General features: G+C 39.1%; 1 protein-coding gene across 1 annotated transcript; it reads right to left on the minus strand.

The window, feature by feature from the left end:
* Positions 1–3210: 3210 nt before the first annotated feature.
* On the minus strand, positions 3211–16079 carry LOC141336180 (NACHT, LRR and PYD domains-containing protein 3-like). Its single transcript, XM_073841718.1, has 5 exons — positions 14184–16079; positions 13113–13280; positions 12143–12316; positions 12015–12061; positions 3211–4141 (listed from the first exon to the last, which is right to left on the minus strand). The coding sequence occupies exons 1-5, from the start codon at positions 15989–15991 to the stop codon at positions 3549–3551; spliced, it is 2790 nt and encodes a 929-aa protein (XP_073697819.1). The 5' UTR covers positions 15992–16079; the 3' UTR covers positions 3211–3548.
* Positions 16080–16384: the final 305 nt, after the last annotated feature.

A 16384-nucleotide genomic window follows, 5' to 3' on the forward strand; every position in this document is an offset into this window, starting at 1 on the left:
AAAATGAATAATGATGATTAATTTTAACAGAATTACAAGCATGATTATAACATCCCATATATATAATCGTAACTAAAAGCTGAATCACACGATATTATCACAAACCTGAAGATGAACTTGCAATCATCAAATTTTACTGCGTCACAACTCGCTACAACGGTTTAAAGGTCGAGTTTAGTATGACAGCAACACGAATAAGAAAACATTGTAGCCTACAATAATATGACATGATATTAAAAGATTATAACTGAACTTACGGTAATGTGGTATTTATGTCCGTTTTAAAGTCTTAAAAATGTAAATTATCATTACGCAATCGACCCTTTACTTTCGGTTTCAACACAAAGGCGTATCAAAAAAAAAAAAAAAACACAAAAGGTGTATCCTCGAGATGCAGAACGCGCATGCGCAAGAGGGCTCAGGTGTCAACAAGAGTCTATCTGTAAATGTGTTTAGCGCCTCCTACTGCACTGAAGTGTGTAACATAATGGCTTCCCCAATCTCTAAATACATTCTATTGATCTACTCTCATGAAAATGACTGTTAATTCCCTATAGTGGCACTTTTGACATCTGAGGGGCTGTAACACGATCATGTGACAAACTAAATATGTGCGGTAAAAAAAAAAGTTTAATCACAAAAGCGTCTTGTGTGCTGCGTGACTGATGTTCAACAATGTTATGCAAGTGAGAATTTTATGTTACTGAATATTAAAATTAACACAAAGTTATGTGTTTGGTACTTCTGTTAAATTGTTATTTGAGTTATTTATTTTAATTGGTTTATAAATAAATATACATTTTAAATATTTTATTAATACAATTTTAAAATGTAAAACTAAATAAATAAATAAATAGAGTTTTTTTTTGCTGTTTTATGAAACTTACCTGCATTCAAGTGTCATGCTAAAATAAAATGTTTTTCAGATATTCATACAACTAAATATTCTACGGGCCATGAAATTTTAGTGAAAATCATCAAAAATGCTTGCTGTGGCTGGCAACTTTTTTCATAAACAGTGGTTGGAAAGAGTTCACTCAGTCATCATGAACATAATGCAACAAAATATGAGGTTTTAATACAAAAACATTTACACACATACAAGTACAATGTTAAGTCTCTCAGGTTTTCTCATTTTATAACATTTTCTTTGACTGGATGTATGTAATTTTGGCATGCCTCTCATGCAGCTCAGCTAACTTCAGTTACTGTCCATGCTGTCACCAAGCCTTCCATGACAGGGTGGACATGGTACATGACAGAGGGGATATGTGCAATGATAAAAAAAAAAAAGTCCTTGTATTATATTTTCATCATTTGACATATTTAAGCAATCACACAAGCAAAAGTGCTTTTTTCCTGAATCTGCTTAATTGCAAATGTGATGTTGATTTGATACATTTCAATAAAAGAAATAGTTACATTTTATAATTATGCTTAAAACACAACACTGTTAATATTGTCTGTTTTTGTTCTATTTCCCCAAAGTAAATAGAAAAAATCCACAGCAAAACTATTGTGTATCTCTGCGCAAAGCTCAGTTTGGTCTTTCATTTCAGTCTTCGCAATTGAATTTCTTTGTTTGGCTCACAGAAATCCATGACAGTATCTAGACTCCAGAGCAGTGGCGTCCAATCCTGTTCCTGGAGATCTACCTACCTGCAGACTTTATTTCCAGCCCTGCTCCAACACAGCTGTATCATCAAGTGCTAATTAGCTGGTTCAGGTGTGTCTGATTAGGGTTGCAGCTGAACTTTGTAGGATAGTAGATCTCCAGGAACATGATTGGGCACCCCTGATCTAGAGCAGTGGTTCTCAATTCCAGTCCTGGGGACCCCCTGCTCTGCACATTTTGCATGTCTCCCTTATTTAACACACCTGATTGAGATCATCAGCTCGTTAGTTCAGTTCATGGATCTCTTTCCTAACGAGCTGATGATCTCAATCAGGTGTGTTAAATAAGGGAGACATGCAAAATGTGCAGAGCAGGGGGTCCCCAGGACTGGAATTGAGAACCACTGATCTAGAGTATCTTTTTAATTTTTTGAATTACTTTTATAATTTAATATATTTTTTAAATTAGTTTTCCACGTCAGTCTGGCCCACTCTTCTTTCAAACATTGGTCCAGCATGTCATCTTCATCTTTTATGAAAAAAAAAAGAAAAAAAAAAGATTTTAACAAGCTAGAAAAACATTTTGTGTGATTTCTTTATAAAGAAATGAGGGCCAGTTAGTATAAATTGAAAGTTTGACCAGTTCGTTTGATTTTATTCAGAAAAGAAAGTGCAGTATCACATATTTCATAGGGAAAAAAATATGTTGCAGTGATTTCAATCTTTCAAAGACTTTCACACTAAGTAAAATGCATTGTTGAGAAAGAGACAAAATATCTTACTGAAAATAAGCATTTTATAATTAGTATGTAAATGAAAATGTCGTTTGCTTGCAGTTATTTTAGAAAAAGTGCTGGAGCTTGACCAATATGCATTTCTAACAGCCTGTAGTCTCCTTTATACCACAAATATAACGTTTAATAGATATAGGGTTTTTTTTTGTTTGTTTTTTTAATTGTGAAGTTTAATTGTATAATATTGTATAAACCTGTATAAATTCTATATCAGCATACTGAATATTTGCTTATTATATTCTTTACATAAACTTGCATATATAAAGCACACATATATTGTTTACATATATGGACTTTACATATATTATAATTTTTAATGTGTTTAAAATAATTTTAACATGTGTATTTAGTATATAGTAAGGACTTCATATATCCTGAAGATGTGTATGTGCAATAATAATATACTTCATATAAAAAAACACATTTGACAACAGCACGTATAATATAGGGACATATATGTCATATATTACATTTCAGTAAGTGCAGATGACTACAAACATTAAATAGAATGACCAAAACTATTAAAAAAATGTTTTAAAATTAAAATGATGTAAGATTTTGATTACTTCAGTCCTACTCAGACAGGACTAGTTTCCTAGGAGGATGTCAAAGAAAACTATTTTTTGACCTACTTTAGCTACCATTTGTGTGCTTATCTTGCACCCCAAAAACAGGCTTTTATTTCATTTTAATTTGCCAATGGATGGCAAACAAAAAATAAAATGATAAAATTAATAAATGGAGACTGCTTATTTTAATATCAAGATCAGGTAAGTGTAAGATACTTACTAGATTTCTCTGCTCACTTTTGCAAGTTTATTATAAACAGACTGTTCTATTTCAGAGTTTACTTACATATATTTTTTATAATAAATTACAATTCTATCAATAAATAATAAAAGACAAATACTGTACACCATACATGATGCATGCAAGCACACCACCTGCCATTCTCACAGCACATGACCCCCAACACACTATAGTAAACATGAAGCTGTTAGTACTGTATGAATCTGTACATGAAATCAGACATTATGTAATAAGCAATGTAACTCAAGTGTTGTTTAGAAAACTGGTCTTATCCAAACGGGGTTTGTGTACATGTAGATGTAGAAAAAGAGGATTTTGGATTTAAGGACTTCATGTAAACCTTAAATCCCGCATAGAGTCTTTCAGTGAAAGTGTGTAAGTGTGTGTCTGTTGTGTAATCTCACACAAAGACACTGAAGACTTCAAATAAACCCTGAATCCAGCATAGAGTGGTTCAGTGAATGTAGTGTTGAATGTGTGTAAGTGTGCGAGTGTGTGTGTGTCAGAGACGCTGTAGAAGGACAGAGATCCGGCTGACCAGTCCAGATACACTCCTACTCTCTTAGAGGATGAATGAACAGCAGGTATATCAGTGAAGTTCATATTGTGACGGAGAGTGAAACTTTCATAACTACAGTACAGACACCAGGATTTGTCATTCCATCCAAACCAACACTCACGTTTTGCTACTTTCCTGCAAATCCCTTTGTATGTGACTGATATTTCAGCAAATCCACTCCATTCAACCTCCCAGTAACAGCGTCCAGTCAGACTCTCTCTGCATAGAACCTGAGGATCATCAAACCTCTCTGGATGATCAGGATACGGCTGGTGTTTAAACACATCTGTCACCTTCCTGTTCCCATCAGACAGAATGAGTCGAGTGTTTGCTGTGTTTGGATCCAGTGTGAGATGACAGGCATCTAAACACAAAAAGAACTTTGACACCCTTTGAAAGGCTGATTGAGGGTTAAGACTTAAGGATTAAAGGGGTCATCGGATGCCCATTTTCCACAAGTTCATATGATTCTTTTGGGTCTTAATGAAAAGTCCATAATATACTTTGGTTAAAAATTCTCAATAGTAGTGTAAAAAAAACACCCTTTTACCTTGTCAAAATCAGCTCTGCAAAACATCAACTCATATTATTGTATGGCCCTTTAAATGCAAACGTGCTCTGCTCGCCCCGCCCCTATCTGCCTGGGAAGTGATGTTTACTTTAGCCAACAAGCACATTATTAAGAAAGGCCATTTGCAAAGATGCATAAAAAAACCTTATACTCACTTCTGCTGTGGGTGAAGCTGCATCAGGAATGATTCACACGAACATAGACGCATATGTAGATCGGGATCAGCACTTTTCATTTTAAAAACGAAAGTAATATTAAACCTCTGTGTCTTCAGCGGCTCAGATGTCGGGAGTAAATGACGACTGCTATGTTCATTATTACATCCAACAACAGAACGCCTCAATCGCTCAATTAGAGTCTTCCTCTTGTTACGTTCCACGTGCGTTTCGCTGGCGTGGGAATGTTGATGCTTTTACTCGCTGATGCACTACACGTGTGTTGTGCGTTCATTGAGTTTTCTTTCTGTTAATCCCACCTCTAGGTCGCTGTGACTGGCTGACTCATCTGTCAGTCATCATTAGGGCGGAGCACCAGAACCAATCAGAGGCAGTCCAGCTGGTTTAAGAGAGATGGCGGGTTCCTTCACTTGCTCTCTCCCTCTCTTGCGGCAGCAAGCTGTTATGCGGCGTGCTGAGTTTTTGTATACTCCTTGAGAGTTTTTACCTGTTTAATGTAATCTACCTGGAGAAGTGTGCTATGTGCTTAAGTGATTATATTTATATTTGGTAACTTATTCGTATTACGTGTGTATCACTATATGAGAATATAATAAGAGTTTTCAGCTGCAAAGCTATGTTGGGAAGGAACATCAGGTTAGTATATCGCGATATACATTCTGCCCGTAGCTGTTTTTGTGTATATACACACTAGGTAAGAGGTGAGCGCCAACCCTTGTATTTTTATTATTAGTTAGGTTATCTAGGCGCTCATGCGCGAAGATTTCGGTTTGTTTTCTGCATTTTTCTTTGGTTAGGCTTAGGGACTAGTTAAGGATTGTTTTGTTATGTTTTGTTATTTTCTTTGGCGCCACTTAAGTTCTTTCCCATTTTCTTTCTTTCTTTCGTTATTTATTTATTGCATTGTACATAGTCCACATACATATAATTGCATTGACTGGATTCCGTGGCTACGGCTTGTTGTAAAATAAAATTCCAGTCAAATTTCTCTCTCAGAACTTGTCTGTCATGTTTCCTTCCACCACATTCCACACGCCAGTAGTGTTTTAATATCTCTAATGTTATGTATATTTCCTAGACACTTTAATATCGTAACATTAAATGGGGGCTCGTCTGGGATACATGAAATATTGATATCTAAAAATATTAATGTTCATGTTTTTCCCGAGATATTGATTACTGCTGGTGTGCGTGGTGGAAGGACCGTGTTCAGTTCTTTTTTCTGTAGAGTATTAGTGCTCGCAAGGTAGTGATTAGCGGATGGGCTGTTTTGGAATTTGGTTAATAATTTTAATAGGATTAAGCATGGCTGATTTTGATTTAGACGTTTTCGTAGGTTCACCCTCAGTGGAAAAGCTTTGTAAATGTAGAAAAGAGGATCTGTTGTGTATCGCTGCTCATTACCAAATCACTGTCTCGAGACAGCTGCGTAAATCAGAGATTAGGTCAGCTGTGTCTTTGGGGTTGGTGCAATTAGGTGTTCTAACGCTGTCTGCAGGTGTTGGTGAAGTTACCGCTGTAGCTGACGGTCGCTCTGGTGAGGAGGAGCGGAGCGAAACTGCTGGGGTGGAGGTCTCCGAGGCCAAGGCTGTTTTGCCGCCCTCCGATCCTTTTTCTCCAGGCTCGGAAGGGTCTGGAAGTGGTGCGCGACTAAAAGTTCGCTTAGCGCGAGTGCAGGTAGAGGCACGTGAACGTGCAGAAAGTCGTCGGCTGGAGGCAGATATGAAGTTCCGACTTGAAATTCGCAGACTTGAAATTGAAGCGGAAACACAGATTAAGCTGCGTGAACTTGAGATAGCAGCTAAAAGAACACCGGCCCCGGTTACATCACCCTTGTACTCGAAGTCTGCAGATGCTGGCTCGACAGGGAACACTTTTGAGGTTAGCAGACACATCTCTCTCGTACCACAATTCCGAGAAACAGAGGTGGACTCGTATTTCAATGTATTTGAGCGGATTGCGTCCACACTTCAGTGGCCTAAAGAGGTCTGGTCGTTGCTGTTACAGTGCAAACTAACTGGTAAAGCTCAAGATGTTTGTGCTACATTATCCTTAGAGGATAGCGTGAATTATGAAGCAGTGAAGGCTGCAATATTGCGCGCTTATGAGCTTGTACCCGAAGCCTATAGGCAACGGTTTAGAAGTCATCGAAAGAATTCTACTCAGTCTTTTGTTGAATTTGCGAGGGAGAAAAGCGTCTTGTTTGATAAATGGTGCACTTCGAGTAAGGTAAATGATTTTAAAGACATTCGAGAGTTAATTCTTTTAGAAGAATTCAAGAATTGTTTACCTGAGCGTGTTGTCGTTTATTTAAACGAACAGAAAGTGACATCGGTATCACAAGCTTCTGTCCTTGCAGACGAATTTACACTGACACATAAAAATGTTTTTATTCCTGCACGTTCTGAGAGAGCTATGCCACTTCAAGTGAGTTCGAATAATTCATCACGTCCGAAAATTGCTATTGTGAAATCGAAAGAGGACCGTGAATGTTTTTATTGTCACAAACCCGGTCATTTGATTGCAGAGTGTTTTGTGTTAAAACGAAAACAATCGAATTCTGTGCCTAAAAGCGTTGGCTTTGTAGAATTAGTTGATCCTGTTGAAACTGAGCGAAATGATAAACCTGATTCCAGTTACGCACCTTTTTTGCTGGAAGGGTTAATTTCTGTCACAGGAAACTCGGAGGAGCAAATACCCGTGAATCTGCTCCGTGACACTGGGGCAATGCAGTCATTTATTTGTGCTGATGTACTGCCGTTTTCTGATCAAACCTTTTGTGGCAGTCATGTCCTAGTGCAGGGCATAGAGATGGGTCTTGTTCAAGTCCCGTTGCACCGGATTCATCTAGAGTCAGAACTGTGTACAGGTTTTGTGAAGGTAGCTGTTCGTGAGAGTTTGCCTGTATGTGGAGTACAGTTCATTCTGGGCAATGATTTAGCCGGTGGGAAAGTCATGCCATTGCTGGAGGTATTTAATAATCCTGTTGTGTCGGACCAGCCTGATGAACTGGCAAAGTCTTTTCCCGAAACTTTTCCAGTCTGTGTAGTCACGCGAGCACAGTCTCGTAAGACGGATGCTGAAGATTTAGCTACATCTTTTATTGCACCTGTTTTTATTAGTGACACGTTACCCGATGAGAATAAGACTGTTAAAAATTTGCCTGTTTTAAACACTCCTGATGTACAGCCGTGTGTGACGCGCGAGAGAGTTATTGCTGCTCAGCAGGAGGATGAGAGTTTACAAAATTGCATTGCCGCTGCTGTATCATTGGAGAAAGCACGAGAGAGGAAAACTGCTTATTTTATTGAGAATGGTTTACTGATGCGTAAGTGGTGCTCTGATGTTTCTGATGATGCTGAATGGACTAACGTGTATCAGATTGTGATTCCAACCTGTTACAGACAGCAAGTTCTATCTCTAGCTCACGATCACGATCTGTCAGGACATTTAGGAGTCAAGAAAACTTACTACAGAGTTTTAAGACATTTCTTTTGGCCTCGATTAAAAACTGATGTTACACATTTCTGTCGTACCTGTCGCATCTGTCAAATCACTGGTAAACCGAACCAGGTAATTCCTAGTGCTCCACTCGTGCCGATTCCAGTGATAGGAGAACCGTTCGAACACGTTATCGTTGACTGTGTTGGGCCTTTGCCTAAATCTAAGACCGGTAACCAGTTTCTGTTGACTATAATGTGCACTGCAACTAGATTTCCTGAGGCAATTCCTTTGAGAAAAATTACAGCGCCTGTTGTAACTAGAGCCCTTGTAAAATTCTTCTCTACATTTGGGTTACCAAAAGTTGTGCAATCAGATCAAGGCACTAATTTTCTTTCGAAGATTTTTACTCAAGTATTATCCAGTTTAAACATAACTCATCGAATTGCAAGTGCTTATCACGCTGAAAGCCAGGGGGCGCTCGAACGCTTTCATCAAACGTTTAAGTCAATGCTCAGAAAGTATTGTATGGAGACAAATAAGGAATGGGATGAGGGTGTACCGTTGCTCCTATTCGCGATCAGAGAGTCAGTTCAAGAGAGTCTTGGATTTAGCCCTGCTGAGTTAGTCTTTGGACACACTGTCAGAGGACCCTTGAAGATGCTTAAGGAGGACCTGATGTCTTTTGAGTCTAGCCCATCACTGAATGTGTTGGACTATGTGAGCAAGTTCCGTGAACGATTACATAAGGCTTGTTCGGTGGCAAAAGAGTCACTCGAAGTTGCGCAGAGAAAAATGAAATGTCTTTTTGATCGTAAATCTGTACAGCGTTCCTTTAACAAGGGCGACAAAGTGTTGGTATTGCTGCCTATGGTAGGCTCCGCGTTATCAGCACGGTTTTCTGGACCATATGAGGTGGTCAGAAAAATTAGTAATACAGACTACGTAATCGGAACGCCCGATAGAAAACGAAAGACTCGTGTGTGTCACGTGAACATGTTAAAGACCTTTTATTGCAGAGGAGCTGTCCAGCCTGATGTTTCGCCGGTAGAGGAAACTGCTGTTCCTATGTCATCTCCTGCTCCTGTTTCGGTAGCATGCGCTGCCGTTGAACTCGCTGATCCCGAGGATGGAGTAATTATACGTCACACTTACCAGCAATGTGCGCGACTTAAGAACTCTGAGGTAATGTTTGACCTTACATCTATTATATCGCATTTAACTGAACAACAAGGATGTGATATTGTGCAGCTACTCAATGATTTTCCTGCTTTATTGAATGATGTACCTTCTCGCACCACAGTTTTAGAGCATGATATTAATGTGGGTGATGCTGTTCCGATCAAGCAACATGCGTACCGCATGAATTCAGTGAAGAGAGACCTTATGCGGAAAGAGGTTGAGTATTTGTTAGAGCATGGATTGGCTCAAGCCAGTTGCAGTCCCTGGAGTTCTCCGTGTTTATTGGTACCGAAGAGCGACGGCACTGCTCGGTTTTGTACTGACTATCGTAAGGTTAATGCCGTAACTGTACCAGATTGTTTTCCATTGCCGCGTATGGAAGATTGCATTGACAACATCGGTTCGGCTCGTTATGTCAGTAAATTAGATTTATTAAAAGGGTATTGGCAGGTACCGCTTACGGCTCGTGCTTCTAACATCTCCGCCTTCGTGACACCCGACAGTTTCATGCAATACTCTGTGATGGCTTTCGGCATGCGTAACGCACCGGCCACTTTTCAGCGACTCGTAAATCTTGTGCTGTCCGGGGTGCCTAAGTGTAACGCATATCTTGATGATTTGGTAGTTTACTCGTCCGACTGGTCAGAGCACATCTCTTTATTGAGAACTGTTTTCGAGCGATTAGAGAAAGCTTCGTTGACCTTGAATTTAGCTAAATGCGAATTCGGTCAGGCTACAATCACGTATCTGGGGAAGGAAGTGGGTCAGGGGCAAGTGCGCCCAATCGAAGCGAAAGTCACTGCGATATCCGAATTCCCTGCTCCAACCACCCGTCGAGAACTTCGTCGTTTTCTAGGGATGGCCGGCTATTATCGCAGTTTCTGTAGAAACTTTTCGACGATTGCACAGCCGTTAACTTCACTCCTCAGTCCATCGCAAACGTTTTTGTGGTCTGCTGAATGTCAGCATGCTTTTAACTCGGTCAAAGATCTTCTGTGTAATGCACCTGTTTTGGCCGCTCCAGACTTTGATTCTGCTTTTAAACTCGATGTGGATGCGAGTTATGTGGGTGCTGGAGCTGTGCTAATTCAAGGAGATAAAGATGGTATTGACCATCCCGTCTGTTATTTCTCTCGTAAGTTTAACAAACACCAGTTAAACTACTCGACGATCGAGAAGGAGGCATTAGCGTTGCTGATGGCCCTTCAACATTTCGATGTATATGTTGGATCAAGTATTAGCCCAGTTACAGTGTTTACCGATCACAATCCGTTGGTTTTCTTGTCTCGCATGTATAATCAGAATCAGCGTTTGATGCGCTGGTCTCTGATTATGCAGGGATATAACTTAATTATCAAACATAAGAAAGGCGTAGAAAACGTGATCGCGGATGCACTGTCTAGAGTTGCCTGTTGCGGCGTCTGAGTACATTCGTTCGAACAACTATATGTTAGTTTTTTTTTCTACATATAGTTGGTTCTTAAGGGGGAGGGTGTTACGTTCCACGTGCGTTTCGCTGGCGTGGGAATGTTGATGCTTTTACTCGCTGATGCACTACACGTGTGTTGTGCGTTCATTGAGTTTTCTTTCTGTTAATCCCACCTCTAGGTCGCTGTGACTGGCTGACTCATCTGTCAGTCATCATTAGGGCGGAGCACCAGAACCAATCAGAGGCAGTCCAGCTGGTTTAAGAGAGATGGCGGGTTCCTTCACTTGCTCTCTCCCTCTCTTGCGGCAGCAAGCTGTTATGCGGCGTGCTGAGTTTTTGTATACTCCTTGAGAGTTTTTACCTGTTTAATGTAATCTACCTGGAGAAGTGTGCTATGTGCTTAAGTGATTATATTTATATTTGGTAACTTATTCGTATTACGTGTGTATCACTATATGAGAATATAATAAGAGTTTTCAGCTGCAAAGCTATGTTGGGAAGGAACATCAGGTTAGTATATCGCGATATACATTCTGCCCGTAGCTGTTTTTGTGTATATACACACTAGGTAAGAGGTGAGCGCCAACCCTTGTATTTTTATTATTAGTTAGGTTATCTAGGCGCTCATGCGCGAAGATTTCGGTTTGTTTTCTGCATTTTTCTTTGGTTAGGCTTAGGGACTAGTTAAGGATTGTTTTGTTATGTTTTGTTATTTTCTTTGGCGCCACTTAAGTTCTTTCCCATTTTCTTTCTTTCTTTCGTTATTTATTTATTGCATTGTACATAGTCCACATACATATAATTGCATTGACTGGATTCCGTGGCTACGGCTTGTTGTAAAATAAAATTCCAGTCAAATTTCTCTCTCAGAACTTGTCTGTCATGTTTCCTTCCACCACATTCCACACGCCAGTAGTGTTTTAATATCTCTAATGTTATGTATATTTCCTAGACACTTTAATATCGTAACACTCTGCACCTGAGTCACACAATGACGATCGTATTCGGACTGTTTGAGCTCAGTGAGGACGGGGCTAAGGTGAGGTGCTAATGTCAATCAACTATCGTGGGAGCAGCCTCTGTCTGTGTGTTATCACACCCACAAGAAATGAACGAACTAAGAATGAACTGATTTTAAAAAGGCAATATTACTTTTAAAGATTAAAAAAAATCCACTGGGTGTTTTTTTTTATCATTGTAGGGTGGTTGTGTTCACAAACTGCCAACACACATTTATGTTCAAACAACATATAAAAGTTAGTTTTGCATCCGATGACCCCTTTAAGCTTATTAAGCTTACTAGAATTAGGCTAAGGTAAAAGTTCATTTTGTTGTGATTTATAAGGTGACTGCATTATATAAATGAATGTCCTCACAATGACAGTCATACAAAAGTGTGTGTGTGTGTGTGTGTGTGTGTGTGTGTGTGTGGACCTACATTTTCGTATTCCTGCTGTCATCCTGATCTCTCCTCCATGATCCACACTATAAACACACAAACACACATTAAAGTAGATCTGCATCATTCACACACATTTAGTATGATAGTATTAGTGTATGACATACTTGAGTTTCTGCAGTCTATAGTTTGGATCCTCCAGTTTGTGTTTGAGCAGCTGGACTCCTGATTCTCCTGGGTGATTGTAGCTCAGATCCAGCTCTCTCAGGTGTGAGGGGTTTGAACTCAGAGCTGAAGACAAATAACCACAGCCTTCCTCTGTCACCATACAGCCAGACAACCTAAAGATGGATCAAAACAGTTTCATCATCTACAAAAACACAAACTTTCTACAATTGTGTGAACATCATTTAGTTGGTGTGTTTACATTGGGTATTGTATTTCGATTACAATTGGATTTAAAGTTAAAAATTTTTTTACTAAACATAATGTCTACGATATAAATAAAATTGCTACGTATAATGCATTAAGCTAATCTGAGACTTGTCATAGCACTTACATTGCATTGCTCTTTTGTTGATTCTGATTGCTTGCATTGTCCTCATTTGTAAGTCGCTTTGGATAAAAGCATCTGCTAGATGACTAAATGTAAATGTATATCAACATGTTTTATGTAAACACCCCAATTAGAATAAAAATGCCCTGAAATACTGAAATTTCAGAACAGAACTTTTTATAATCCGTTCGTGTAAACATTGTAACAGGTTGAAAGTTTTGCACATGTGCGTAATAACGTATGGTGTACAAAACAAGTTGATGCTGTTGTTGAATATGATAAACAACAATATAAAATGTAATGTCAAATTCAGGTGCAGGACAACATTGTTCCACAAGTGCTTGCTTAAAACTCTCATCTGCAGACTCCTTGCTTTGGTTGAAGGAATGGGTGTTTTTACTGCTTTTAAAAAATCATGTAGAACTGATACAACATGTAATATATAATGAAATAAGTCAGTTTGCATTCGAAATAATTAAATCTTAACTGAATATTTTAATAGTGTGCATTATTTTCATGCACTGTAGAAAAAGCATGTCCACTGTTTATTTGTATGCAATACACTTATTCAATAAACCTACCTTAGTATCTGCAGTTGACAGTTTGTCAGTCCATCAGAGATAAGCTTCACTCCCGAATCCTGCAGGTCATTGTTACTCAGATCCAGCTCTTTTAGGACAGAGTTTGAGGATTGAAGAACTAATGACAAACTCTCACAACACTGAGCAGTGAGGTTACAGCCAGAAAGACTAGAAAAGATTAACATAAAAAAAAAAAACAATGATGAAATAACATTAAATATGTGTTTGGATGTTGCCAGTTGACTGACTTCAGGAACCTGAAACAAAATATTTTAACATTCCAGCCTAAATCACAAGATTATCCCCTGAGTGTCAGGAGATTCTCTGATCATTTTATCATTCATGTTTAAGTTCAGAGATCAGATGAGCTCTGGATTGTTCCTTCAGCTTCTGCTGTGCTTGAAATATATACACAGAAAAATGTAACAATGTTTTGAATAATGTGTCTGGGAGAATCCTCTCAACAATCCTCTTTTTTTTTGTTTGTTTGTTTGTTTTTTAACTTTTTTTAGAGATTAAATCCTTACTGCTTAAATACAAATATTTTAGTTTACTATTACTTTCTTCATCAGCTGCATTATTATGCTGCATTATATGTTTTCTCTCTGAAACTTCTTTTCTATCTTAGCAGAAATGTTTTCAGTACGGTAACTCAAAATTTCAGACTCATCTGAGGACTTTCATGTTTGTTGAATGCATTTAGACATGTGGAATTGTATTTGGATATATGAGATTACTCAAATTTCCCCTGAGCTGCCAAAAGAACTCTTTTCTACTTCCTCTACATTGTGGTGTTGCATTGTTGTAGTTATTTGCATATGAGTGCCTCCAGAAAAGCATTTAAACACCTACTTTACCTGAATGAAAGCATGTAGTAGTGGTGAAATGGGGTGATGAGAAGAGACATGCAATTACGTGACATTCACAGCAGCAATCATTTACTAAAAAGTTAGACTGAGACTGGAAAAAAATTTTCTGCAAATGCATGACTGTTGAGCAAAAACTTTACTAACATTATAAATGAACCTCAAGCAAAATAAAACAATGAAAAGGCATTCATGACACACTCACATAGCTTTTCTGCAGTTGATCACAGCTGGTATCAGCCTTTTTCTCCCCTCATCTGATGTGCTGTATTTCTTGAGGTCCAGCTCATCCAGCGGCTCCTCTGATATCTGAAGCATGTAGGCGATTGTTGAGCAGTGAGCAGGAGAGAGTTCCTTCTCTGAGTGTTTGTCTGATTTCAGAAACTCCTGAATCTCTCTGGACAGAGTCTGATCTTTCACTTCCAGCAGACAGAGGAACAGATTGATGGATTGACCAGCTGAGAGATGCTTTTTAACTTGTTTGTGTTGCTCACTAATTGCATGTACATACAGTCCATCATTATCATTAAGACTCTTGATCTTGTCTTTAATGTACTGTGTGGTTCTCCTGATGCTCTCTGAGCTGTTCTCTGTGTCTGTCAGTAGATCCTGTAAGAGTCTCTGATTGGACTCCAGTGAGACGCCCAGCAGAAACCGCAGGAACAGATCCAGGTGTCCAGTTTTACTCTCAAGGGCTTTATCTACTGCTTCCTTATGCAGATTATAAACTACATCCAAAAACTGCAATGTGTCAGTATTTTTCATTACATAATGATAAAACACACCGAAAGCAGCCAGAAACTCCTGAAAGCTCAGATGGATGAAGCTGTAAACTTTCCTCTGATGAATCACAGATTCCTCCTTAAAGATCTCAGTGCAAATCCCAGAATACACTGAGGCATCAGTGACGTCTATGCCGCTCTCAATCAGGTCCTCCTCATAGAACATCACATTGCCCTTCATCAGCTGTTTGAAAGCCACTTCAGCAAGTTTCACAATCACTTCTCTGTTGGACTGCAGGAGTTTCTCTGGATCTCTCTCTTCATACTTCTGGTTCCTCATGTTGATCTGAATCAGCAGGAAGTGGATGTACATTTCAGTCAGAGTTTGAGGGATTTCTGCACTCAGATCTTCTTCCAGGATCTTCTGAAGCACAGTGGATGAGATCCAGCAGAAGACGGGGATGTGGCACATGATGTGGAGGCTTCTTGCTCTTCTGATGTGTGAGATGATTCTGCTGGCTTGATGCTGGTCACTGATTCTCTTCCTGAAATATTCCTCCTTCTGAGGCTCATTGAATCCCTGAATTTCTGTCAGACGGTTGATGTATTTGGAGGGGATCTGATTGGCTGCTGCTGGTCTGGAGGTGATCCAGATGAGAGCAGAGGGAAGCAGTTCTCCTTTCATGAGGTTTGACATCAACACACCCACTGATGAAGTCTCAGTCACATCACAAACTTTCTGATCATCTGAAAACATCTGTGTGATTCTGCTTTCATCCAGACCATCAAAGATGAACACAACTTTACACTCCTCATAAATCTTTGAGTCCAGATCTTGAAGTTCAGGATGAAAGTCCAGCAGAAGTCTGTGAAGACTGTACTGATGATCTCGGATCAAGTTCAGCTCTCGAAATGGAAGCACAAACATGAAATCTACATCCTGATTGGCTTTTCCCTCGACCCAGTCCAGAATGAACTTCTGCACAGAGACGGTTTTTCCGATTCCAGCGATGCCTTTAGTAAGAACAGTCTTGATTTGGTCTTTCTTCTTCTTCTTCTTCTTCTTATATCCTGGTCCAGGTGAGGCTGTAAAGATGTCATTGCAGTAGATCGGAGTGTCTTGTGAGTGTTTTGTTCTGGCTGTTTTCTCCATCTGTAAAACCTCATGTTCTTCATTCACTCCTTCTCTCTCTCCCTCTATGATGTAGAGCTGTGTGTAGATCCTGTTCAGGAGGGTTTCATTCTGATACAATTTCAGTCCCTCAAATAATCTCTCATACTTTTTCCTCATGCTGTTTTTGTGCTGCTCTTTGAATCTTTGAAGAACTTCATTCACTGGTTCAGGAGAATCCTGTTGCAGTTCTTCAGTCCGACCATCTTTAAACACTCTGCAGAAACAAGAAACAAGGATTTAATGTATGAATAAAATTTAAATGTTAATCACATATTTAATAAATACAGATGTTACTCATGCGTTTTTTCTGTATAATAATGTTGTACATTTCAATTTCAAAATTAAAATTGAGGTGTGGTGAAATAAAACACCCCTAAATCATCTCTCTGTGTCCCTGGTTCCTGCTGTCTCCTGTCCAAACACACACACCATTTACCCATATAACAAGTTAAACAACATAACAATTTAAATCAGGGGGCTCATCTCTAGGGTTCATCATTTAGGGCTCGA

This window comes from Garra rufa, chromosome 6, assembly GCF_049309525.1.
Source record: "Garra rufa chromosome 6, GarRuf1.0, whole genome shotgun sequence".
Classification (NCBI taxonomy): domain Eukaryota; kingdom Metazoa; phylum Chordata; class Actinopteri; order Cypriniformes; family Cyprinidae; genus Garra; species Garra rufa.

What these genes read in the sequence shown, in the direction of transcription:
- LOC141336180 (XM_073841718.1), bottom strand. Translation starts at nt 15,991, where the DNA reads ATGAGGAAAAAGTATGAGAGATTATTTGAGGGACTGAAATTGTATCAG. An exon ending in TATAGACTGCAGAAACTCAA is followed by an intron (nt 12,062 to 12,142) that starts GTATGTCATACA and finishes GTGTGTTTATAG; the next exon opens with TGTGGATCATGGAGGAGAGA. An exon ending in GACAGCAGGAATACGAAAAT is followed by an intron (nt 4,142 to 12,014) that starts GTAGGTCCACAC and finishes TTTTGTGTTTAG; the next exon opens with ATGCCTGTCATCTCACACTG.